The following is a 27,716-nucleotide window of genomic DNA, read 5'->3' as shown; positions in this document are numbered from 1 at the left end:
ATGCTTGCCTAAGACTACTTCCTAAAACGCAGGCATGACTTTTTTTTTATTGGAATATAATTGCTTTACAGTGTTGTGTTAGTCTCTGCTGTACAATGAAGTGAGTCAGCTAAATGTATACGTATATCCCCTCCTTCTTGGGTCTCCCTCCTATCCCCACCCCCTATTCCACCCCTCTAAGTCATTATGAACTGAGCTGAGCTCCCTGTGTTATACAGAAGCTTCCCACTAGCTATCTATTTTATACGTGGAAGTGTATGTATGCCAGTGGTACTCTCTTCCCTTCCCCTTCCCCCCCCACTGCCCATGTCCATACGTCTGTTCTCCACATCTGTGACTCTATTCCTGCCCTGCAAATAGGTTCATCTGTACCATTTTTTTTTAGATTGCACATATATGCATTAACGACTTCTGTTAGCAGTCTAGGAGAGCCAAGGCAGGTCCTAGGCAGAGAGGGCTCCATCAGAAATATGGACGGGCAGGTATCACAGCTCCAGAATTGTAGAGCAAAGTATCCCTCCCACTTGGCTGCAAAGTTAGACTGTGTGTTCTATGTACCAGTCATCTCTAAGGGAACAACAAGATTCTAATTCAGAGCAATAAACAGTTATGATCGAGTTGATTTTTTTAGTCAGGAATTTTTCAGTGACGAGTGATAGAACCCTAACCCAAACTCACTTAGCATAATGGTGAATTTAAGAGTTCAAAAGTCTAGGAAGAATATTAAGATAGATCAGAGAGTGGAAGGAAAAGTGTAGAAGACAGAAACTCTACATAGTCAGGATTCCTGGCCTCTTATTCACCCTCCTGTCTCTCCTCTCTGATTGTCTTTGCTTCTCCTTGCCTCATTCCTTCCTGTAACAGACAGCCCTTCCCCCCCATGGATGGGATCTATCTACTGACAGCTTCGCTCAACAAGCCATGCAGAAAGAGAGAACACTCTCCTTCCAGGCCTCATAAATCAATCCCCAGAAATCGATTTGCTTGGACCATGTCTGTCCCATGGGCCAACCACTGTTCCCAAGGAGATGGGGGCTGTCATTGGTCAGGCCTGGCTGCATGCCTACTCTTGCTTAATAGCTGGTGAGACAGGACCTAATACGTGAAGAAATGAGATGGAAAAGCTTGCTAGACCACTAGACAAAAAAATTGGAGTGTGTCAACTACAAATTGGCACTTGCCTGTCAACTAAAAATTGGTACTTGGCTAGAGCATTTGCCAACCACTGAACAACAACAAGGGCATTTGCCATTTACCTCTGCGGAGACCGAGCCCTGTGCTGCTGTTCCTGTTGACCTTCAACACCCTCTGAGGGAGTTCAGGGTGGAGTGAGACACTCTGTAAGCCAGGGAATCTGGTGGAACAGGTCTTCAGGTGCCTAGGTGTTTTCAGGAACTGATTTCATGATCCCAGTCTTTGCATCTCTTCATGTCTAGAAAACCACTATATCTCTTCATGGTGACATCCTTTCTTCGTGACTCGCAGAAGATCTCTTGTAAAGTAAGTGCTTGATTGCATGAACACCCCCCTCCGCCAAAATCTTATATGTTGACGTTCTCCCAACCGCATCTCTGGAGCAGTCTCTCAGAGCTGCCGTTCTCATTTTGTCCCAAAGAAAACTTAACTGGCAACTCTCATGTTATCCATCTTTTTATTTGACAAGTGACAAGCGCTCATTAGAGATGTGTGTGAAGGAAATATGTTGGAGTAAAATGTTACAGAATTACCCTCAAGTGGTATCAAGGTATTCATGTTTTTGTGTCAACTTCCCTTTCCTGTTGGTTTTCTTCAATTGATCTTTATATCTCATCTCCCTTTTTTTTGCAGTTAAAATATCATATGTACAACTTAATATCCACTTTGTAAAGTTGGTCTCTATGAAATAAAGTTGTTTTTTTTTTTTTTAAAGCAAGATTAGACTTAGTAACCTGAGTGACCTGGTTCTCAACCATGGGTAATGTTGTCCCCCAGGGGACACTGGGCGAATGCCTGGAGACATTTTGATGGTCACAGCTGAGGCAGTGCTCCTGGCTCTAGTGGACGGAGTCAGAGATGTCACTGAACATCCACAGTCTCTCAGGATGGATGTTGTCCAAAATATCAATAGATCAGTGGTCAATAAACCACTAAAGAAATGTTACTTTAGTGGTTTCATCAGAACAGAAATTATAATGGCTAGATTTATTACACTAAATATTATGGATTAAAAACAAAGTAATTTTTTTTTTAAAGGGCTTTTGCTTTTACATTTTTCTTGATGGTAACAATATAGTAGTAGTATTAGTCACTCAGTTGTGTCTGACTCTTTGCAGCCCCATGGACTGTAGCCTGCCAGGCTCCTCTGTCCATGGGATTTCCATCTCAGGTTGCTGCTGCTGCTGCTAAGTCAATTCAGTCGTGTCCGACTCTGTGCGACCCCATGGACGGCAGCCCACCAGGCTCCCCCGTCCCTGGGATTCTCCAGGCAAGATGAGACATAGTTATTGCAAATACTTTCTCAGGTTGCAATTTTTAAAATATTTAATGAACTATTTGGCTCTGCCAGGTGTTAGTTGCAGCACGTGGTGTTTTTCAGTTGTGGCATGGGAACTTTTAGTTGCAGCATGTGAGATCTAATTCCCTGACCAGGGATGGTACCTGGGCTCCCTGAACTGAGACTTTCCTACTGGTACAGTGGCTAAGACCCCACGCTCTCAGATTGTAATTTGTGTTTAAATTTTTATCATGTGCTGTGGAATGCAGAAAATTTTAAGCATCTTTCAAAACAACTATAGCCCCTTCCCTATGTTTTCTGTTTTTGGTGTTGTACATTTGGTAGGATTGCCATGACAAAGTACTGCAGACTGAGTGGCTTACACAGATTTGTTGTCTCACAGTTCTAGGGGCCGGAAGTCTGAGATAAGGTGTTAGCAGGGTTGGCTAAGTGAGCCCTCTTTTCTTGGCTTGTCCTCAAATAATCAAGCCAAGAGATAAGAAGATGGCTCTCTTCTTGCTATGTCCTCAAATTGTCATCCCTTTGTACGTGGGTCCAAATTTCTTCTCCTTATAAGGATACCAATCAGATGAAATAGGGCTGCCCTAATGACCTCATTTTAATTTAATTATCTCCTTAATGGCCCAATCTCCAACTACAGTCACAATCTTAGATACTGGGAGTTGCGACTTCATCGTGTGAATCTAGTTCAGTTCAGTTCAGTTGCTCAGTCGTGTCCGACTCTTTGTGACCCCATGAATCGCAGCACGCCAGGCCTCCCTGTCCATCACCAACTCCCGGAGTCCACCCAAACCCATGTCCATTGAGTCGATGATGCCATCCAACCATCTCATCCTCTGTTGTCCCCTTCTCCTTTTGCCCTCAATCTTTCCCAGCATTAGGGTCTTTTCCAATGAGTCAGCTCTTCGCATCAGGTGGCCAAAGTATTGGAGTTTCAGCCTCAACATCAGTCCTTCCAATGAACACCCAGGACTGATCTCCTTTAGGACGGACTGGTTGGACTTCCTTGCTTCTCCAACACCACAGTTCAAAAGCATCAATTCTTTGGTGCTCAGCTTTCTTTATAGTCCAATTCTAACATCCATACATGACCACTGGAAAAACCATAGCCTTAACTATAGGACCTTAACTAGAGGACCTTTGTTGGCAAAGTAATGTCTCTGCTTTTTAATATGCTGTCTAGGTTGCTCATAACTTTCCTTCCAAGGAGTAAGCGTCTTTTCATTTCATTGCTGCAGTCGCCATCTGCAGTGATTTTGGAGCCCCCCAAAATAAAGTCAGCCACTGTTTCCACTGTTTCCCCATCTATCTGCCATGAAGTCATGGGACCGGATTCCATAATCTTAGTTTTCTGAATGTTGAGCGTTAATCCAACTTTTTCACTCCTCTTTCACTTTCATCAAGAGGAGGAAATAAATGCAATAGCCCACAGTAGGTATCATGACCAAGAGGAGAGGTATCATCCTCTGGAGAGTAGGTAAATATTTGGAGGAAGTAGTTCAAATTGCTGAGATTTTATATCTTCATTCATTTATTGCAGATATTGCCAACTGTCACTTGGGGCTGGGGTAAAGAATAAGTAAGAAAGTATGTATTTCAAATGCCCAATCCAGTGCTTGGTCTCAGCTCATCCCTGCCCCTTTCTGCCAACTGTACCATAGCCTCCATGATGACAGTTCAAGCCTCTGTGAAAGCATTTTTCTCTGAAAGTTTGCAACCTATTGTAAGCCAAAGGTATCTAATAGCACATTACCCCCACCTGGTAAGTAAAGGGCCAAGTTATTAGTGAGATACCATATGTGGTTTCCGTGCACTGCATATCCATAAAATGGGATATTGGTTTTGCATTTGATTCACTTCTCTCTTTTCTTCACTTTCTTCTGAATGCTTATGTCTTGCACAGGGTTTTCCCCCGTTTATAAAGTCATAAAGCTTCCTCCTTGGCCCCTCCGCTCTTCTCACAATGGCCAACAGTTTTCTAACAGAGATGGAGAATCTGAAATGGCACCCCCACCATGTGTCACTCCATCTGGACCCTGCAGTGTGGGAAACACAAGTCTGCTCCCCCTGCTCCCATGGTCCCTGGAGATCATGGCTCATCTACCTGACTGCATAACAAACCTTAGTAAACAACCCTTTCTTAGTGTGCATTTCCAAGTTACCTTTCTACCACATACATTTCCACCTGCATCCATGAAGTCCTGAACCCCTCTTCCTCTGTCTAGCCTTTTCTCCAGCCTTTTCTCCTCGCTTAATCACCCCTGCTAAGATGGTTATGAGCTCCAAATTTTAACTGTCTCTTTGAGTTACTCATCTCTGAGTTCTTCGGCATGTGCAGGCATTGTATGAATAAATAAATAAACTTTTTTTTCTTCTTTTAATTTTTTTTGTTAGTTTAATTTGCAGTCCCCAGCTGAAGAACCTAAGAGGATTGAGAAAGGGGATTTTTTTTTTCCCCTTCCTACAATGAAAGGCTACTCTCAGAGCCACTTTCAGAGGTCCTTTCCCTTTTTACATAACTTGGATACCACAGGAAAATGTTGTCTTATCTCTTTTTCTATCTGGGACCACTGAACATTTAATATCTGGAACTAGTTCTCCCTCCCCACTATTCCCATACTCATTATAAACCTATTATCTGTCACAAGTAGATAATGATGGCGAGTGGAGCAGGGGACAGCTTGCCTATGGAGGAAAGGAAGAGACAGAGGAGTTGAAACAAATTGTTTCTCCAGCTGTTTGCTATTTCTTTCCCATCGATCTGCCTTTTGACTTCTACTGGTCCATCTATCAGGCTCTTTCAGTACAGTTGTGGGGATACATGGTTCACAGGGCAATCATGTTAACTTTCCCACTACACAACTCCTATAGAACATCCTTATAGGCTTGATTTTCTCTTCTCTTAATAGGGTTTGCTGGTGTAACAGGAAGGCTAGAAATAAGATAAAAGAGTTCAAAGCCATTCAGAGACCCAAAGCTAAAACTCTTATGGAAAATTCAGGGAAAAAAATGGGTCAGATATTTGGGAACTTTATGAACTTCAAGATCTAATCAAACTGCCTGGAAAAACATGCAGAGATGTGACACATCTTTAGGAGACTTCAGTGGAATGAGTTTCAAACACAGAACATGTAGCACTTTGGGTTTAGAACAATGCACAGTGATAGGTTTCTAGATAGGAATCAAGAGTGATTTCTCTCCATTGTATCAGATACGTGACCCAAAGATAAGGAGGAGATATTCAAAGATAAGGAGGAGATATTCGGCAGAATAATAACGACAACTTCAACTTGCTCAGGGCTACATCTGAGGATTTTGGTAACTCACTTCCAAGTAAGAAGTGACTCCTTTTTTATTCATTTAATTTACTTAACTGTAAACAAGTCCTTTGACATGCATCTTATTAAGGTTGTAGAATCTTAGTATTGGCATAAAGTAAATTAATCAGCAACCAAGCCAGAACCTTGTAGAATTCTCCACTCATTCCTTAGGTAGGGAGGACCACAAGGCAGAGTGGTTAAAAAAGATCTCGCCTACACTGCCCTTCAGTGGTTCTGAAATTATAGTTTGCATAACAATTATTATATCAAGGAGTTTATTACATAAATTCATGCAGCTTATATTTACTGGGCAATTTTGATTAGACTCAGTTTTACTGCCAGTAGCTCTGATGAGATGTCAGTTGTAGAAAGGATGCATTCAGCCAACACCATGCATGAGATGCCTGTGGGCCCTGGTATGTAACTGTGATCAGGATGTGTACCCTGCCTTACAGTGCTCCAAGCTGTGGTTGGGGGAGGTTGACGAGAAGACTCAAAAGCTATGAGCACTGTGTCTGAAGATGCAAAGATGCCAGGAGACTACATTTGTTGACTGAAATTTAGAAATACTTTTGCATCTCAGTGATGCCTGACCAGGCACTGGGTCTGAATGTTCATGTTTCTTGCTGAGCCTGTCTTGTGTCTCTTCAGCCATGGCTTGCCCTGATCATTAGTATCTTCCCAGAGAACTTGGCATGTGTTAGTCACTCAGTTGTGTCCAACTCTTTGTGACTCCATGGACTGTAGTCCACCAGGCTCCTCTGTCCATGAGATTTCCCAGGTAAGAATTTGTTGTCCTTCAGATGCTCAGTCATGTCAGACTTTTTGTGACCCCATGGACTGCAGCACACCAGGCTTCCCTGTCCTTCACCATCTCCCAGGGTTTGTTCAAACTCATGTCCATTGAGTACGTGATGCCATCCAACCATTTCATCCTCTGTCATCCCCTTCTCCTCCTGCTTTCAGTCTTTCCCAGAATCAGGGTCTTTTCTAATGAGTTGGCTGTTTGCATCAGGAATACTAGGTAGACATTCCCTTCCCAGGGGATCTTTCTGACCCAGGGATTGAACCCAGGTCTTCTGAATTGCAGGCAGATTCTTTGCCATCTGAGCCACCAGGGAAGTCCTGAGAACTTGGCAGCTCACACCTAACTGGAGGATGATTTTCCCCTCAGAGGACATTGGCAGTGTCTGGAGACATTTCTGACATTTCTGTCACAGCTAAACAGGGTTATTGACCTTTAGTGGGTAGAGGCCAAGGATGCTGCTAAACATCTTACAAGGGTGAGAAAACCTGAGCTAGAAACGTTCTCTTCTGAATTTCATCAGTAGCAACATGACTATATATAGAAGCTAACTGTTTCTTCGTGGAAATATGAATTCAAGAGGATAAAATGTGGACTTCTGAGAATAATGAGGTGGATGGGATTATTCATTCTGCAGTTGTACACCTGACTCTACCTATGGGAACCTGGCTGTACCCCATCTCTGCTGCTTGTTAATGTGGGGAAAACTGATGAGGACTAATTGGGCTGGTTAGGTGAGTTCCCAAGGGGTGCTCCCAGCCTCTTTGCTCTCAATGGCTGCTTTGTGCACCGCTCTTATGTTGTTCTCTACTGAGGCACAAGGAGAACTGTGTTATTCTATTCTCACCTGTTCAACAGGTTTTGTCTGAACAGTCTTTGAGAAATAAATATCTTTTAAAGGGGAAAAAAAGCACACTTGGCCTTTGATTCCTGGAAGGCCAGATGACCTCTTTCAAAGTAACTCCAGACTATTTTGTGTAGAGTTGGGAGGAAATTGCTCAAAATGCATTTTTATTTCTACTGTCTATTATCTGTTCTCTTCACCACCATGATTATGTGTTCTTTGGTTTGAATAGTGTTACCTGATATTTGCACTGAGTCTGTTTTCACATTAGAACTTGTTTTCTTAACTCTTATTCTAGGATATGTAATTCAATATGGATCCTGGATTGAAGTGATGTGGTACAGATAAAATACACTATCTTAGAATTCTCAAGTGAATTAAAAGAGTATACACATTATGAAGAAATCTGTCCCAGTGCAGACTGGCTGCTTGTATTTGTACTTATGAGACCCATAATTATGTAGCAGTCCCTGTTGTTGAATATTCAATTGTTTTCAAGTTTTGGGAACTACAACCAAAACGGCAATTGACATTGTTATGGTTGAGTTAATAGTTATTTCTTAAGGAAACATCCTAGAAAAGTAAAATTACTCAAAGGGAATATAGAATTTTAAGGCTTTGAGTACAGTTTGCCAAAGATACCTCTGGAAAGTTGTACTAATTTATACTCAGAATAGATAGATATGCATGGACATGAACTTGCTTCTTTAAAAGTTAAGACCAAGAGTTAGCACAGGAATGTCTAGGAGGGTCAAGAGTACAGTGAGTGAACCTACCACATTGTGGCCCCAAACTGCTGGAATTCAATCTCTTATTACTCTTCCTCTTACTTACTTGACTTTGGCCCCTCACCTATTTCAGGAACAGGTAAGGCATGCTCCTCCCTCAGGGCCTTTGCACTTGCTAGTTGAAATAAAGTACTACCTGCCATATTGGTAAAGAAAGGATCTAGCCACCATGTTACAGTCGGCCCAAATGTGAGTCCTGAGGGAACTCAGGAAGGAAACAAAGGATGTCTGCCATCCAGCAGTCAGCAGACTGCAGCCACTCCCCTCCTCTATGAGAAAGCACTTCTGGCCCCACACAGCTGAGGTGCACATCAAAGAATGATTTCAGTGAACCCGGACTCTTGCATCTTACCATATACAGAGAAGCACTAAATTCCTTAACTTGAGATATCTAGTATTCTTTTATTAACAGTAATCTTTTGTTTCGACTTCCTGGTATGGTTACAAAAACTCCTATATATCCTGGCTCACTGCTTCCTCTTGGGAGCAGTTTACTCAGGGTGATTTGAGATGCTGCCTCCCGGGCTCAAAGTCCTAAGAACATCCACTGAATAAAACATAACTCTCAACTTTTAGGTTGTGCATTTTTATTTCAGTCAACACGCTCTCTTGGCCTGTGACATGATTTCCCCAAGTGTTCGCATGACTCACCTCCTCACTTCTCATAGACCTTTGCTCACATTCTGCCTCTCACTGAAGCTTTCCCTGGTTTCCCTATTTAAGACTGCATCCTGCCCCTCCCACACAGATATACTCACAGACTTCAGATTCTCCTTCCCTGACTTATTTCTCTCCATGTCCCTTGATGCCACCTAAGGTGCAGATTTGCTGCTGTATCCCCAGCACTGAGAAAACAGCTGGCACAGAATTGGGCTTAATAATTATTTGTTGAATGAGCCACTGCACCACTGCTTTGGAGACATGCTCCTGCTGGTTAGCACTGATTATCTTCACACCAGTCTGGCTTCATCATCCTTGGCCAGAGGGGCAGCCGTTTTGTTTTGGTTCATTTCCTTTACTTGTCAGCTCTGGTGAAGTTAGTTATTTATATCACTGCTTGTGTTGTTATTATTAACTGACATTAGGCTGTCACTATTAGCTCTGTTATCTCTATTATCTTAGCCATGTCCAACTGCCACAGACAGGGGTTAGTAACTGACAAGCCCCACTCGGGTTTGATAAAGAATCAGTTGCATATGTTTGACTAGAAGCTTTATACAGAGATCAATTTCTGAATAAAAGACCAAGAACCCAGTAGAAAAAGGGCAAAGTATTACTTCAGTTCACAGTAAAGTAGACATGGGACTTCACATCTTTACGTTCAGCTTCCCTCACAATAAGAGAAATAGATATTGGAAGTACATTGAAATATATTTTTTCAGTGCATGGAGGTGTGCAAAAGTTCAATCTGTTGGTGAGTCTGTATAAATAGGCAGACTCATCCATTGCTAAAGGGAGGGTAGACTGGTACAACTCTCACTAGGGAGGGATATTTGGAGATGGTGTCAGAATCTAAAACTGCTTATACCCTGTGACCCAACAATTTTACTTCTGTGAATCTACTGTAAAGGTATACTTGCAAGTGAGCACAATGATGTATGTATAAGGTTATTCACCAGAGGCTTGTTTATAACAGCCAGAGGTGAGAGATCACCCAGTGGCTCATGGCAGGGGACTCGCTCTTCAGATAAGACACTCCTATACAAAGAATGACTATGCAGCTGTAGAAGGAACCATGACACAGTGTTTATACTAATATAGAAGGTTTTAGAAGACATATGAGATGAATAAAATAGGGTCTAGAATGCTGCCTTTTATATAAAGAAAATGGGAAATATATGTTTTAACATTTGACTTACATGAAGAAATTCTGAAGGGACACATAAGAATCTATTAACAGTGGCTAGCTGGATGGATGGGATGGAAGTTATATCCGTTCGGGAGGAGGGAGATTCACACTGTCTTTACACACACACACACACACTCTCTCATTTTGAATTGCATGAATGTTTTACCTGTTCAAAAATATTATGTTAAAAAAAAGTCATTCTTAAAGAAATGAGGGAGTCTGGGAAAGAGAGGCAGCAGAGGATTAATCTTACTTCCCTTGTGTAAGCAACACTATTCATTCCAGTGAGAATTCAAGGTCTGTTCTGAATGCTGTATTCACCACCACAGTTAATTTTCTTCGCCTCTTGTGAACTGGCCTTGGGGAGGGAGGGTGTGTGTACATGTGTGTGAACCGTGGGGCGTGGCTCCTTCCTCATGATATCCTGGTTGCTATAGTGCAGAGCTCTATTTGTGACACCCAGAAAACACTTTAAAGAAATGCTGCTTCCTGGCCATGACTTCCTGGGCAATCTGTCCTTCCGGAGACTGTTGAGCACGAGGAGTTCGCATGTGCTTCTGGGCAGAGTGAGCCAGGCTCATTCAGACCCCGGGCACCGGTCAGAGCAGAACTGGGCGGTAAGGGTTCCACCTTGCTTCACACTGGAGACTTGGGAGCCTATCCCTCGCCAGCGCCTCATCTCCCGGTGGCTCTGAGCCCAGGGCATTGGTACCTTCCCTCCTGGGGAGCCGCCACTGAGTGGTGCAGTTGGCGCCCTGAGTCTGCTGCACCCAGAGCCGTTTCTTGTACCTAAACCACCAGTGAAAACAGGAAGTGATAAAGCAAAATTCACCCTGTATTTGTACTGAGCGACTTCTCTTTCTCTTTTCGTCATTCCTCATTAGGTGTAGACACGTGCAGCCGTCTACACCGTAGGATCCCACTTCCACTGGCTTTGGACATTCCTGGAATTTGCAATGCCGCCGCCCGCGGACATCGTCAAGGTGGCCATAGAATGGCCAGGTGCCTACCCCAAGCTCATGGAGATCGACCAGGTTAGTAAGACTGGCAGTCATTTGGCGGTTATTTTAGTTTCCCTTCTATTCTGAATTTTTCCCAGACTTAGTTCTTTTTTCTCCTGTTCTCTCTCTGGCTGTGTTGAAAAATTGGTGTGATAATAGTTACAGTATAGTTTGATTTCTGTACCACATGTAGTGGCGAAGGATGGGGTTTTTATACTTGTCCAACATCTACTCAGAGTGAGTCAGTACAGGGTTTGTGTCCGAAGCTGTGAAGGAGCTGGAGGGACGAGGGGACTGGACTTGGGCAGCTGATGCAGTGGAGCTGTCCCAGCACTGCCTTGCAGAGACTCATGACTATGAGTAGATTGTTTTATTATAGACAACACAAAACTTAGTTTTGGGGGTCACTCTTCTCTGGTTTTTGCAGAAGCAGCCATCAAGTACAATGTGACTTTGTCCTATTACTATTTTGATGATGAAATTAGCATAGAGGGGTGGGTCTTGGGTCTTAGCCAGTTGTCATTTCATTATTAGAGTTAAATGCACTGTGGCTCTAGTGTATTGTCTGGTATATGAAAAATGCCCAGTAAATTTTTACTGCACGAAAAAATATCACAAAGATTTTTAGCATGGTTTTACCTATGGAAGCATCCTTTAGCTTGGGTACTGAGTCTTATGATGTAATTGATTGCAGGCAATCTCAGGGAGCTCACTTTTGTCATTCTAGAAGAAATGACTTAAAAACAAAAAAGTTCGAGACCTAGTATATGCTTAAGGGTTTCATAAAGCATGTAGTATGGGGTTCTGGATGGCTTTCTACGTTTTCAAAATTAGGGTACCATAGCAACTCTACTTTTTATGTACTCGATACTATTTTATGATTATGCTGTACATTTTTTTTCTGGTCAGATTTTATTATCTGGTTGAAGACTACTGGAAGATTTATAAGCTATTGTGTGCATTCAAATGATTCATTAAATTATAAAGGTCAAATGAGAATTAGTTGAGTTTGAGCATGGATGTAAGGAAGAGTAAATTTTGTTGTAAAAAAGGTGTCATCAGACCAACATGTCATAATCATTGTAACTGCTCTTTGAGGCAGATTTTGTTGACTTTAGAAGCAATCCATGAAAGTAGAGAAGTGCGCTCAGTTATTTTACATACATTTGTGTCAGACAACAGTTGTTTACGCTTTTTCATGTGCTGTTTGAGAGAGGGTACACATTGAAAATTACTGCAAGATATGGCTGGGGCTACTTGGTGAAGACTAAATGTTGTTAGGATTATGTTTGTCTACAACCCAAGACAACAATTGTTTCAAAGAGATAGAAGTTGGCTTCTCAAGTCCACAGCACTTCCCAAGTCCATAGTACTTTCCTAGTGGCTCAGATGGTAAAGCATCTGCCTACAATGTGGGAGACCTGGGTTCGATCCCTGGGTTGGGAAGATCCCCAGGAGAAGGAAATAGCAATCCACTCCAGTACTCTTGCTTGGAAAATCCCATGGATGGAGGAGCCTGGTAGGCTACAGTCCACAGGGTCGCAAAGAGTCGGACACGACTGAGTGACTTAACTTTCTTTCCTTCTTTCTTTCAAGTCCACAGGGCCATCCTGGGCTGGCATGCTCCAGTGACATGACACTGATGCTCCAGTGTCATGGACCCAGGCCCATTCTGTTTTGTTGCTTTGCCTTGTCTGCAGGTGGGGCTGAGGATCAGTTGTTTGAACATCACCTAGGAGCTCAGTAGATATACAGACTCTCAGACCCTACCCAGACCTCCTGACCCAGATGTGAATTTTAACAAGGTCCCCAGGGGATTCCTTGTATAGTTAAGTCTGAGAAATATTGAGCTGGATACCTGTGCCCAAGCCCGAGGCCATATCAGAAACATTTGGGGCACTTGTTCAAATGTTCTCTGGGGCCCCATCTCCAGAGATTCTAAGTCAGTGGTTCAGGTAAACTATTTCCTTTTGATTCTGCCATGGCCAAGGGTGTTTGGAAACCTCTTATTTAAGACAGCAATTCCTGACGTATACTCTTAGGGGCCTGTGGAATCCATGTCCTGTCCCTGCCTTTGGGGATGGCCTTTGTTGTATGTGTATCAATAATCTTTCTAAAATATTCTTTTTATTTGGTAACAATTTTAGATTGACAGACAAAATACAAAGATTGTTAGAGAGTTTTTGTACGCCCTTCACTAAGTTTATCCTAATGTTAACATCTTAATATAACTGTGGTACATTTGCTTCAACTGTGCTGATTGCTAGTAACTGAACTACAAAATTTATTAGGATTTCATCAGTGTTTCCACTAATGTCCTTCTGTGACAGGATCCAATACAAGAATACCAACTGCACTGTAATATATCCATCTTGTTTCCTCTGTCTTCTCCAGTCTTTGACAGTTTCCAAGTCTTTCCCTTGTTTTTCATGGCCTGATAGTTTTGAGGAGTAATTTATTTCAATACAGTTTCACACACGGAAATGACAAGAATAGTACAAAGAACTCCTGTCTACCTTTTATCCAGACTTACTAATTATTAATATTTTGCTTCATTATTTTTTCTCTCTTGTATACATATCCCCTTTTGAACCATTTGAGTGTGACTTAGAGGCAGCATCTCTCTTTACCCCAAATAATCAATGTGTCCTCCTTAAGAACAAAATCATTCTCTTACATAACCATACTCTCTTTATAGAAACCAGAAAACTGAACATTAGTTCAACATTATCATCTGGTTCAGAGCCCAAAGCCCATATTCATATTTCATCAGTTATTCCAATAAGATCCTTGATAGGTATTTTCCTCAGTCTGACATCCTTTCAGGATCCTGAAAGGATCAATCATAACAATACGTTTATTGTCATGTCCCTCTGGTCTTACGGCTCTTGAATGGTTCTTTGGAGATTCCTTATCTTTCCTGACCTAGAAAGTTCTGTAGAGTATAGTACAGGTATTTTGTGGGATGGCCTTCAGTTTGGGTTTCTCCAGTGTTTCTTTCCAATTAGATGCATGTTTTGCATTTTTGGCAGACAGAAAGGAGAGATGAGGGTCCTCTTCAGGGCATCACGTCAAGAGGTACATAAAGTTGCTTTGTCTCATTCTTTGTGATGGTTCTAAATTTACAGATGCTAATATTGAGGTTCTTAGAAATTAGATGATTTCCTAGTCAATGAGACCAGAACACAAACACAGGCCTTCTGTACTTTGAAGACCGAACTTTTCAACCATTGGCTACATTGTAGACCTCCTGCTAATGCCATATGGAGACCTCCACAAGGTGTTAGGAGACCCAGTCCCTTTTGGCCCTGCAGTGGCTGAAGCTGGAGTGAGTGGCAGCCTTGCTATCAGGTACTGTTTCTTGATTGAGTTGGAAGTTGGCACTAGGATCGCAAATGTATCTGCACAAGCAAGGAAGACTTGGGCAGTTTTCTCCTAATCTTCTACCTTGTTTAGTAAAGGTCACATCACCTGCTTCTCTCCCATCGCATTTTACCTTTGCTCCTTTGCTCTTAGCTACCATTTCACTACAAGGTATTTCTGGAAGCTGGGTCAAGCATGGCTGCTCTGTCTTCTCCCCCAAACCTCCAGTATCCCTCCACTTGTCACACTGTGTTGTCCTTATCTATCAACTTAAACTGGTGGTCCTCAACCCTGAGTGTGTCAGGGCAGCTTGTGAGAAACAAACATCCCAGGTGCACTCCCAGGCCCACTGCAGAGATTGTGATTCTGCCGACCTGGGGTGGACCCTTGATCTGGTTTGCGACGAGCAGTAAATGAATCTAGAGCAGAGTCACCCTCACTGCATCCTGCAGGGGCTTGAGAGGAAACCACCTTGAGCCTGAATTACTCCATTTCTGAATACCTTTTTTTCTAGTGCCTGTTGACCAACCTTTCTATATAAGTAAATAATTAATGACTAGCTGGGAGAGGGAGATTCCTGAGTGGGGATCAAGTCTGCTCAGTCAGGGCCCATCCCGATTGCAGGGGATGTCTACTTGGAGTGGATTGGTTTATCTTCATTCTAAATTTTGAGGAGACAGTTCTGTGTTTCTACTCCACAGGAAAAGCCCCGAGGAACCTTTTACAAGTGAAGTCTGCTCTATCATATGAGGCTCTCAAAAGAGCTGTCATCTAGCTTCTTTGTTTATGGCGGCGGCCTCTGCTCCTGTCTTCACTGTCTGTTGCTGGCTTTCAACCTCAGGAACCATTTGCGGTTTTAGGTGATCATTGTCTGGATATACAGAGCCAAAAAGGCTTCCTGTCCACTCTTCCCGTTAACCTAATGCTTTCTGAACAGATATTTTTCGGTCAAGCGTGTAGAACCCCCAGCTCTTGGACAAGAGGCATAATGCAGTGTGTCCTAACAAACACGATGTGGGCTCCGGGACATTTAAACCTGTGGGGTGGGCCCAGTGGCCCCCTTTCTGTGAGAACCCAGTTAGCCTCTTTGAACCTCATTATCTTCGTCTTGTCAAGATAATAAGTCACCACTTTTATGATCATTGTGAAGATTAAAGAAAATGTATGAAAAGAATAGGACACTGCCCAGTTCAGAGTAATTGCACAGTAAAGGCATTGTTGGGCTTCCCTGGTGGCTCAGCAGTAAAAGAATTTGCCTGCAATGCAGGACCCACAGGAGATGTACGTTTGATTCCTGGGTTGGGGAGATCCACTGGAGGAGAGCATGGCAACCTACTCCAGTATTCTTGCTGGGAAAATCCCATGGATGGAGGAACCTCGTGGGCTATGGTCCATAAAGTCACAAAGAGTCAGACATGACTGAAGTGGCTTAGCATGCATGCAAAGGCTTTTCTGCTGCTCATTTAAGCAAGTTCTCATCCAATAAGAGAATGAGATGCTCAGGTTTTCTTTTTTACTTGCCCTTCTATCGTGAATGGTTTCCCACCTTTATCCTTCTTTTTCTGCATGACTTTGTAAATATTTAGGAAAGAGAAAAAGTTAAAGGGCAAGTGGGAGGGAGGCATCACCTAGTAATAAAGGAACATGCTAATTGGCCACACAACAAGTTCATGCTGTGGAATATTCACTGGCTCCCTAGTATTTCTCCAAAATATTTTCTCCCACCTCTTTGCCACCTGCTCTTCTGTCTGCTGCACTGTCTTCCTCCTGCCTCTGTTCTGCCCCCCATGCCTTTCTTTACAAGGATTACACTGAAGCCAGAAAGCCACCACTCCAATCTGGGCCTTAGATATTCTCTGCTGTGTATTTGCCCAGAAGGGATGATGAAAAGAGATGCATGGTTTTCAACCTTAGTTCTGCAGATCCTCCTCAAATGGTTCAGGGTGAAGGGTGTGTGCCATAGGCCTCCAGGGTCTCCATGCCCACTTCTGCCACAGCAGTGGCTGTTGACCTTTTCTCACTTTTGGATGCTTTGGGGAAAGATTTTGTTTGAAGAAAGTATACCACAATTAAAAGAAAAAGTCATGGATGATCCGTGAGCTTCCTGGTGACCCTGAGACTTGTCAGATTCCTTGGCTTGCTTCATGTCCTGCTGTGATTTTCTCTTACATTATCCCAGGTTCAAGGTATTTGCATGTGCTGTGAACAGTTCTCAAGTACCCTCTTGCTTTGGACAAACCGCCCCTTTACGAGTGTGTGTACCTGCCCATATTTGCACTTTTCTTTCCCCCATGCACTTTTCTTCTGCTCTCTCTTACTCCCTCCACTCTAAATCTTGGCATTGCTAGCATCACACAGAGCCTCCTTTCTGCTCAAGTCTTTTTCAGTTCTGTTGTAATGCAGTTGTTTCTCCATCCTTCTAATCCCTACCCGCCCCCCTTTTTTTTTTGGCTGCACCACGTAGCATGAGGGATCTTAGTTCCTTGGCTAGGGATCAAACTCTTACCCCCTACAGTGGAAGCACAGAGTCTTGCTTGCTGGACTGCCAGGGAAGTCCCATCCTTTTAATTCCTTATATCGTTTTCTTTGCCTGTAGATTTTGTTTACAGTTAACATAACTTGAGCCTGATATTATTTACATTTTTAAAATGTGCCTAAGTCTTTTGAAGTAGATTATAAGCTTCTGGTGGTCAGTCTGTTTTATATACATTTGTATTCTGCAGGCCATCACATTGGTCTCTTTCTGTGGGATGACTTTTGGCTTGAATCGTGAGTAGTAAAGATAAGAATAAAACATTGGTATTCTCCATTCTTCAAACAGAAAGAAATTACAATAGCAACCCCTCTTCATACATGGTTGCAGATTTTATTTTTCTAAAAGGAACATAGATGCATGTGTTTTTAGGCAAGCGTGCACAAAATGATTGCTCATGGTTTTCCCTCAACTATCTGATTTCTGTAGTATATTTAAGCTATCCTATTTCTGTAATATATTTAAGATATAATTCAATATGCATAAATTTGATTTACCCAAGACCTTTTAATGGCTCACTCATTGCATAAAGCGCATTGAAGTTTTTGTGCTTGACACAGGAGTTTAACTCATTCTATACATAGTACTAGTAATAGTGGTAATATTAATAATAATGTATACCATCCAATTAGCACATATGATGTGCCCGGCAGTGTCATAAGTGCCCTGCATGGAGTACTTCATCCCCTTCCTAAAGCCTAGCAAGGCAGGCTTTACACTTCTCATTTCATAATTTTTCCGAGTTACCTGAGATCACACAGATAGGATGTTATTGATCTGAATCCAGATTGGGCTTCCCTTGTGGCTCAGAGGTTAACGCATCTGCCCGCAGTGTGGGAGACCCTGGTTCAATCCCTGGGTCGGGAAGATCCCCTGGAGAAGGAAATGGCAACCCACTCCAGTACTCTTGCCTGGAGAATCCCATGGAGGAAGGAGCCTGGTGGGCTACAATCCACGGGGTCGCAAAGAGTCAGACACAACTGAACGACTTCACTTTCACTTTTGGGTGACACTAAAAAATCCAGGCCGTTTGTACTAAATCATAATTCTGTTTGGTAGCTCTTTTTTAAATTTCATTTCAGCTTTATTGAGGTACAATTGACATAGGATGAGAACAATTCATTTGTTTTTCTCTAAAAATATTTATTTATTAATTTGGCTGCACCAAGCCTTAGTTGCAGCAGGCAGGCTCTTCAGTCTTCGTTGCGGCATGTGGGATCTAGTTCCCTGAACAGATACCAAACCCTGGGCCCTCTGTGCTGGGAGTGCGGAGTTTTAGCCACTGGGTCACCAGGGAAGTCGGGAGCATAATTAAGTTCTATTCTCTTAGACAGTTTCAATCATACAGTACAGTATTATCAACTGTAGTCACCATGTTTTATATTAAATCCTCAGGCCATGTTCATCTTACAGCTGAAAGTTTGTATGCTTTGACCAATCTCTTCATATTTCTCTCACTCGCCAACCTCTGGCAACTTCTTTTCAACCCTCTGTTTCTAGGAAATTGAATTGTGTGTGTGTGTGTGTGTAGATTCCACATATGAGTGATATTGTGTGTGTGTGCTTAGTCACTTCAGTTGTGTTCGACTCATGCAACCCTATGGACTGTAGCTCCCCAGGCTCCTCTGTCCATGGGGATTCTCCAGGCAAGAATCTTGGAGTGGTTTGCTCCCTCTAGGGGATCTGCCCGACCCAGGGATCAAACCAGTATTTGTCCTTCGCTGTCTGTCTGATTTTGTGTGTTCGGTGGTTCTGTTTGGGTCTCTCCATCCCTTATGGCTCCATTCAATGGCTCACACCAGTAACAACAGCCTCGTTTAAACAGACACTTCTACCACTGCCGGATTGCCTCCTCCATCCACTGACAAGATGACTTCCTGGGACACAGTGTATGATGAAAGCCAAGTCTGAATTTATTTAAAAACTAGGGAAAAGATGGTGAATGGTCTGGGTTATCATTGAAGGAGCCCACCTGAAATGAGACAGAGCCTTGAAACGTGGGGGTTTCTTTGGGGTTGGACACTGGGAGGGGCAGACTGGCCTGGTGCTTACAGGCACAGCCTTTGGATGGGCTTATTTGGACTCAAAATCTGGGTTGCTACTAAGTGCTGTGTGACAGGGGACAAGCCTCCTGCTTTGTAAGGATGAACTGTCAATATTCTTGGGTCCTTCCTGACTTTGTGGGGATTCAGTGAGGTAGTCATTCAGCGCCCTGCTTAATAATCATTTAGGAGCCAATTATGATTTTTTTTCAGGGTCATACATGAAATAGAACCATTTTCTTATGTTTCAAGCAAGACTGGAACCAATAATACAAACTTTCCTTAAGTGCATTAAAGTTATCTCTTCAGCCTAAAAACCTGTAATTCCCAAGACATTTAAATATTGAGAGCCTGGTGAACTAAAACAGTTGAGCTCCAAATAAACATTCTGAATTCAGATGCAATCATGTTCAGTTCAGTTCAGTGCAGTTCAGTCGTGTCCAACTCTTTTCGACCCCATGGACTGCAGCACGCCAGGCTTCCTGGTCCATCACCAACTCCTGGAGCTTACTCAAACTCATGTCCATTGAGTTGGTGACACCATCCAACTATCTCATCCTCTGTCGTTCCCTTCTCCTCCCGCCTTCAATCTTTCCCAGCATCAGGGTCTTTTCCAGTGAGTCAGTTCTTCGCATTAGGTGGCTAAAGTATTGGAGTTTCAGCTTCAGCATCAGTCCTTCCAATGAATATTCAGGACTGATTTCCTTCAGGATTGACTGTCTATCAGATCTAATCCCTTGAATCTATTTGTCACTTCCACTGTATAATCGTAAGGGATTTGATTTAGGTCATACCTGAATGGTCTAGTGGTTTTCCCTACTTTCTTCAATTTCAGTCTGAATTTGGCAATAAAGAGTTCATGATCTGAGCCACAGTCAGCTCCCAGTGTTGTTTTTGCTTATGTATAGAGCTTCTCCATCTTTGGCTGCAAAGAATATAATCAATCTGATTTTGGTGTTGACCATCAGGTGATGTCCACGTGTAGAGTCTTCTCTTGTGTTGTTGGACGAGGGTGTTTGCTATGACCAGTACATTCTCTTTAACAAAACTCTGTTAGCCTTTGCCCTACTTTGTTTTGTACTCCAAGGCCAAATTTGCCTGTTACTCCAGGTATCTCTTGACTTCCCTGCAGTCACATAGAATACACAATTTGAGTGTATTTAACACTGCTGAGCAGTATGTTTAAAAATAGTTAAGATTGTAATTTTAATGTAATGTGTATTTTGCCACAGTGTTCATAATAAAAAAGATCCCATAGAATCAAGAAAATGAGACTGAATTTCTGGAAAACAAGGTTCTACCCTTGCCCTGCAGAAATGAAAAGTCTTGTGCCTGTCCTGAACTCTTTTCCTGAACGGTTGTATTACACTGGACTTTCTCAATCTCAGAACTACTGACATTTTAGACTGGAGAAGTCTTAGTTTTGTGGTCTGTGCTTTGCATTTGAGGATTTTAGCAGTATCCTGGCTTTTACCCACTAGATGCCAGTGGCATTCCTTCCCCCATCTGTGACGACCAACAGTGTCTCCAGACAGTGCCAATGTCCCCTGGGTGGTGGACAAATTTCCTCATATCAAGGGGGGACTGAATCAGTGGCTCCAAGCTTGGTTCTGCATCTGAATTGTTTATGACACGTATTGAACACAGAGAGGATTATTTGTAGATGTGGTTCAAGAGCTGGGGATTCCTGTTTCTTCAAGCTTCGTAGTAATGCTGATGTTCTTGGACACAGATTTAGAAACTGTTGTGCGGCCCTATACATTTCTCTCTGCTGGTGCTGCCTCTGGCTCCCACAGTAATGTTTAGGGAGTCCTTAATGCTTCCTTCAGTAAAATGGTCCTAATAGTTCTTCGCTTTTTCTTACTTTATAAAGAATACAAACATGACACTTTCAAGAGTTTATTTGGTCCCGCTTAAGAGAATCCCAGGGACAGAAGAGCCTGATGGGCTGCTGTCTATGGGGTCGCACAGAGTCGGACACGACTGAAGCGACTTAGCAGCAGCAGCAGCAAGAAAAGTGTGATGAAGCCTGTGTGATGTTACACTGCTGGGTTTTGTGCTGTCATAACTAGGTAGAATGATACTGAGACAGGAAAAGTCATGGCTCATCTGATTTTTGCAACTGTTGGATTTGGTATCGTAACAGCTATTTCTTAAACTTCCTTTAATATAAAGTGACCGAAGAACTTCCCTTTCTGGTTTTAGCTCTCTCCCTTTGTATGTGAGAGTGTGTATAATCTCTTAAAATCTTAGAGTTTGCCATGCTTTGGAGGAGAAAGATGGAAAACATATGTTTCCCCTTAGCTGAGAACCCAGGTTAATTGCACAAGCATGAACTCCAGCATTCTGCTTTTTCTCTGAAGATGAACTTCAGATTTCAGTTTGCTTTCTAGGTAGGTAGGGTGATATTCTCCTCCGTCTACTTCCCTTCCTCAGCTCTGTCACTAAGAGCAGATTGGGTAACTCGGGACAGAACCTTTTATCAACCATGTTTCCTTAAGGTTTTGATGACTAAGACATCTCACATTTCTAGAACCTTTCGTGTATGTCACACTGTGTATTTTGTTTTCCTGTTAGGTCAACTGGCAGTTTGTGGTGGAGTATATAAATATGTAGCTTTCAGCATGAAGCAGGACTCTGGCTTCTCCTAAAAAGGTGCTTTGTTCTAGAGAAAGGCAGCTTGCACTTTGTCTCTAGGGGTGTGTAGACCTGTGCAAGGTGCCCAGAACTTCTCGGGAATGAGAGCAGCCTCAGGGGGAAAGAAATATGTGCTTTTCTGGTTGTTGTTTTTTTTTCCTAGAATTTCCATCAGATGTACTCATGAGTCCTCTGAGTCAGTGGTACCACCATGGTGCTGGACCACCTCCCCTGCAACTCCTAAAGTCTCTCAAATAGCAAATCCTGTGGAATTTACCTCCTCAGTGGTTCTTGATTCTGTCTACCTTTTCTTTTCTTTTTTTTTCTTTTCTTTCTTTTTTAATTTTATTTTTAAACTTTACATAATTGTATTAGTTTTGCCAAATATCAAAATGAATCCGCCACAGGTATACATGTGTTCCCCATCCTGAACCCTCCTCCCTCCCCATTCTTGATCCTCACTGCTCTCGCTTGCCTCCACTTGCCTCCTCGGCTGGCCTCCTGGTCTCCACTCTTACTTCCCTTCTAAGGCATTCTCCCAGGCCTAGCAACCTTCAGTGCTTTCCCACTGCACTTAGAATAAAATCTAGACATTCTGGCTACGAACCTGCTATCCCCAGCCTTTGCTTACCTCACCAGCTTTGCTTAGAGTTACTGCAACTTCCACCAAACTCCTATCTTGGTTCTAATTATAAGTGAATTTTTTTTTCTTTCATAACTGCACACTTCTCAGAGCCTTTACAAATGTGATTTTTCTTTTAACTGGAAGTTACCATCCTTTCATTTCTCTGCTCATCTAACTCCCATTCCCTCTTGATCCCAGATGAAATGTAAACTCCTTAGAAGTCATCTGATTTCTCAGATCAGATCCAGGCCCTTGTTATATGCATTTGTAACAGTCCATATGGCTCCACTTATTCATTATGTGATGCTCTGCACAGGCCATGTGTGTTCCCCGTGCCTAGTACAGTGCCTGGTGTGTGGGACAGTCATAAGAATAGGAGCAAAGGAAATAGGTGATGTTTACACCTTCTCTGTCTGATGATGCAATTAAATACAGTTATGAAAGGAGTGGCCCTTTGAGAAGAACATCCCTCCCCTTGTCCCCACCACGCATTCTAAATATATTGTTTTATCGTATGAATTGACTTTATGAAGATCTATTTTTATCCTTCCATCAAAGCATTCCGTAATCAAAAGACAGCCAAATGACTTTGAGATGTGAAATTGCTGAGTTGTATCGGACTCTTTGTGACCCCCATAGACTGTAGCCTACCAGGCCCCTCTGTCCATGGGATTTTCCAGGCAAATGTACTGGAGTGGATTGCCATTTCCTCCTCCAGGGGATCTTCCCAACCCAGGGCTCGAACCTGGGTCTTCCACATTCTAGACATACGCTTTACCATCTGAGCCATGATCATTACACTGGAACAAGTTTGTGGTGATCTATTTGCATTCATCAGCCTTATCACCATAAGATGCTCATAATTTCCACTGTCACATCATTCTTGACCTCCTGACCCATATGAACAGTGTCCATCTGTTACTTGTTTTGACCATCTAGATGCCTCTTGCACCTTAAACTCAAAATAGTCAAAATCAGTCCCCATTGTTCCTTCCACCCCCAAACCTGTGCAGTTTTGCTTTCCTTAATAATTTCTTTTCTCAGTGATGTATGAACATATACCCAGTTTGCTGAAGCTGCAACTGCATGTCTTCCTAGATTCTCCTCTTTCCCTCAGCCTTTCTAGACAGTCAGTTACCTCAGAAAACTTGCATCTGGTCCCTCTTTATCACACGGGCTGCTGCTGCTCCAGGTGGCTCTATTCTATCTGGTAAATGTGGAGGAACATAGCGCTCAAGGGAGGACTTAAGAATAAGTGTGTCATGGGCCCTCAAAGGAAGGACTTTAAAAGAGAGAGAATAGTATCTTCACAAACAGAAAATTATGCGCATAAAATGGGTAGACATAAATTGAGAATAGATAAATTTGAGAAAGAAACAATTGAAAATCTCAGAAATGTAAAAGTAAGAAATAAAATGTAAGAAAAACTCTACAACAGGAAAAAAGCAGTAAAATACACAGAGTTATTCTATGGTGGGTTTGGCTAAAGAGAGAACCAGTAACTTGGAGGTTGGAAGTAAGGAATACATCCAGAATATATTCCAAAAGATAAAGGAACAAAAAATACAAGTGTGAAGTTATCTTGAAAGGACAGGTTAAGAAGTCCCATCCTGTGTCTAACTGGCAATCCTACTAATAAAGAACAAGAATGGAAGAAATGGTGGAGAGGTAATATTTGAGATCCTGCCTAATACCTTCTTTCTTTGGAGTTGAAACAAATTCCACACGGGGCTCTGGATTTGGCCCACTGGATGGATAGACGGTGTGTCATGAGGAACTGTATGGACTCAATACTCTGTCCAAGAGTTATGGAAAAAAAGGAATGTTTCTCAGCAGAAGGTTTGACCGCACATGATGTGATCTGCATTTTTAGAGGGTCAAAGTTGAAGAACTGTTTTGTGAGAAATAAAATTAAATAAGAAAGATTTGTTAGACAGTAATTAGTTGCAGTAGCCCAAGTGAGAAATAATTATGTCATGGCCTAGGATAGTGACCTGGAGAAGGGAATGGCAACCCACTTTAGTATTCTTGCCTGGAGAATCCCATGGACAGAGGAGTCTGGTGGGCTATAGTCCATAGTGATGCACAGAGTCAGATATGACTGAAGTGACTTAGGACAGCACAGGATAGTGACAGAGGATACAAAAAGAAGTGAGACAAGTGAGCAAGCTATTTAACATTTTGAGATCCTCGTACAGTTTTCTCATTTGTAATGTAGGCTCAGTAACATCATCTTGCAGTGGGATATGGTAGTCACTCAGTAAATGACAGCTATTGCTATTATCATTATTATCAGAAGGGCTGACCAAATAATGATAGACAATGAAAGTGTGGGTTAATGGTATGTCAAAGGTAGGGCAATTTTAAAAGTTCTTTGCCTATTTCAGATCCTTCCAGAAGAGCCTGTTTTATTGTTCTTCCAGGCTGTGGTTTAGCCTCACATAGCCATGGTCACACTCATGAGACATATATTTGAGACCTAGAAGCCCATGTTTCTCCACTACTTGCTGGCACGTTTCTCAGCACATCCATTACCACTGAAGAAAGAAGGATGGAGGACTTCCCTGGTGGTCCAGTGGTTAAGAATCTGCATGCCAATGCAAGGGACGCAGCTTTGATCCCTGGTCAGGGAACTAAGATCCCAGGTGCTGTGGGGCAACTGAGCCCATGTGTCACAACTAAGACACAATGCAGCCAAATAAATAAACTTTTTCAAAAAGAAAGGTGAATTGGTGCTAGTGCATCCTCTCATGGTAAACCACTCATCCACTCAAACAGTAAACCACCTACATGGCACAGAGAGACAAGAAGGAGAAGAAGGGGAACTAAAAAGTCAAAAAAAAGTAAACTTACTTCTTAAAACTCTCTTTGCTATGGCTTAGTATTCTTTTGACAGCTGTCTTAATGTCAGTTTCTTCGCAGTTGATAAACATTCATAATCCTGTGTTTAAATTGAACTTGAACCCTACTTTGCCTCCAGAGCTTATCTGGCTTTTTCATATCTACCCATCTGGTCTGCTATTACCTTATCCATCACAGTCAGCAGTCATTTCTGTTTATTCTATCCAGCTTGTCTGACTTTTTATCAATCCTTTCATACCATGCACATAAATAGGATTAACCTTCCACATATGAGCTTAACACTAGTAAGTGGACTATTTCACAGAAGAGAAGGTAGGCAGACCTTAGGACCTGAATTGAGTCACAGAGTGAATCACTCACTCATTTCCGTATAAAAGAGAACACTTGACTCAAGGCAGTTTGATCTCTGGTTCAAAGAGATCAAATTGCCAACATCCCTTGGAACATTGAAAAAGCAAGAGAGTTCCCAGAACGCTTGATTGACTATGCCAAAGCCTTTTACTGTGTGGATCACTACAAACTATGGAAAATTCTTCAAGTGATACCTGACCTGCCTCCTGAGAAATCTGTGTGCAGGTCAAAAAGTAACAGTTAGAACTGACATGGAACAACAGACTGGTTCCAAATTGGGAAAGGAGTACGTCAAGGCCGTATATTGTCACCTGCTTATTTAACTTGTATGCAGAGTAGATCATGCAAAATGTTGGGCTGGATGAAGCACAAGTGGGAATCAAGATCGTTGGGAGAAATATCAGTAACCTCAGGTATGCAGATGACATACCTTATGGCAGAAAGTGAAGAAAAGCTAAAGAGCCTCTTGATGAAAGTGAAAGAGGAGAGTGAAAAAGTTGGCTTAAAACTCAACATTCAGAAAACTAAGATCATGGCATCTGGTCCCATCACTTCATGGCAAATAGATGGGGAAACAGTGGAAACAATGACAGATTTTATTTTGGGGGACTCCAAAATCACTGCAGATGGTGGTTGCAGCCATGAAATTAAAAGACGCTTGCTCCTTGGAAGAAAAGTTATGACCAACCTAGACAGCCTATTAAAAAGCAGAAACATTGCTTTGCTAACAAAAGTTTGTCTAAGTCAAAGCTATGGTTTTTCACATGTATGGATGTGAGAGTTGTACTATAAAGAAAGCTGAGCACTGAAGAATTGATGCTTTTGAACTGTGGTGTTGGAGAAAACTCTTGAGAGCCCCTTGGACTGCAAGGAGATCCAACCAGTCCATCCTAAAGGAAATCAGTCCTAAATATTCACTGGAAAGACTGATGCTGAAGCTGAAACTCCAATACTTTGGCCACCTGATGTAAAGAACTGACTCATTTGAAAAGACGCTGACGCTGAGAAAGATTGAATGCAGAATAGAAGGGGACAACAGAGGATGAGATGGTTGGATGGCATCACTGATTCGATGGACATGAGTTTGAGTAAGTTTCGGGAGTTGGTGATGGACAGGGAAGCCTGGCATGCTGCAGTTCATGGGGTCCTGAAGAGTTGGTCACGACTGAGTGACTGAACTGAACTGAACTGACTCAAGGTGTGGTGGAATGAAATGGCCCACCAGACAGGCTGGAATTATCTGGGAGCACTTCTTAGAAAAGACAGATATTAAGGAAGGTAGAGAAGGATATAGTAGTTGGGAAAGTTGTTGTTTTTGCTGCCTGAGATATTGAAATTTGGAAAAAAAAATTATATCCATAGTAACATTGGTATTAGGACAATGTAAAATACTCAAGAAGAAGGAAGAAGACTCAGAATAGATAATTGATGTGAGTAGGGCTTTATTTTTGCATTGTTCATTTCTACATTTTTGTCATTTTCTAAAATTGCAGTTTTGCTTCCAATTGAAGCAGAATACAGTTTCTACTGAGCAGAGGTATATCAGAGGACCTAAAAGAGAAAGAGAACCTTCTCCTCCTCTTTAACTCATTACTAATGAGAGTCCATTCTAAAGGAGATCATCCCTGGGTGTTCTTTGGAAGAAATGATGCTAAAGCTGAAACTCTAGTACTTTGGCCACCTCATACCAAAGACTCTGATGCTGGGAGGGATTGGGGGCAGGAGGAAAAGGGGACGACAGAGGATGAGATAGCTGGATGGCATCACTTACTCGATGGACGTGGGTCTGAGTGAACTCCGGGAGTTGGTGATGGACAGGGAGGCCTGGCGTGCTGTGATTCATGGGGTCGCAAAGAGTCGGATACGACTGAGCGACTGAACTGAACTGAACTGAGTGAGAGTACTGATTATTTTTTGTGTCTGCTCATTTGCATAGTCCGGTGATTTTTATGATGCAAAGATTGCACTTGGTCTTGCTGAATCTAATATTTAATTAGATTCATAAAGCTTGAAACAAGTCATTTTTAGTAAACTATTTTTGAAACAAATCATCTGTCGAGAAAAAGGTGTCATAGAGTGTCATCTTTCTATTTTTAAAATTAATGGGATACGTAGTTTTTACTGCTTTGGAGACGGAGTTGGGCGTCCTTTCCCCTCACCCCCTGCCTCTGTCATTTCTAACAGTCACTGGAATCTTGTGTC

At 42.4% G+C, this 27,716-nt stretch overlaps 1 protein-coding gene across 9 annotated transcripts in view; it reads left to right on the top strand.

Annotated features, from left to right (window-relative positions):
- ELMO1 (engulfment and cell motility 1) overlaps window positions 1–27,716 on the top strand; it is a 589,784-nt gene that overhangs the window by 100,796 nt on the left and 461,272 nt on the right. For 7 of the 9 annotated variants that reach the window (XM_027539543.1, XM_027539544.1, XM_027539545.1 and 4 more), the window contains one exon: window positions 10,985–11,134. In XM_027539543.1, coding sequence (XP_027395344.1) covers window positions 11,057–11,134 — 78 coding nt within the window. In that variant the 5' untranslated portion in view covers window positions 10,985–11,056. Of the gene's footprint in view, window positions 1–10,700; window positions 10,718–10,984; window positions 11,135–27,716 lie in introns of those variants that run through there. The other 2 variants (XM_027539541.1, XM_027539542.1) reach the window with 2 other exon arrangements.

Source organism: Bos indicus x Bos taurus, chromosome 4, assembly GCF_003369695.1.
Source record: "Bos indicus x Bos taurus breed Angus x Brahman F1 hybrid chromosome 4, Bos_hybrid_MaternalHap_v2.0, whole genome shotgun sequence".
Classification (NCBI taxonomy): domain Eukaryota; kingdom Metazoa; phylum Chordata; class Mammalia; order Artiodactyla; family Bovidae; genus Bos; species Bos indicus x Bos taurus.
This window is presented reverse-complemented; position numbering and strand designations above follow the sequence as displayed.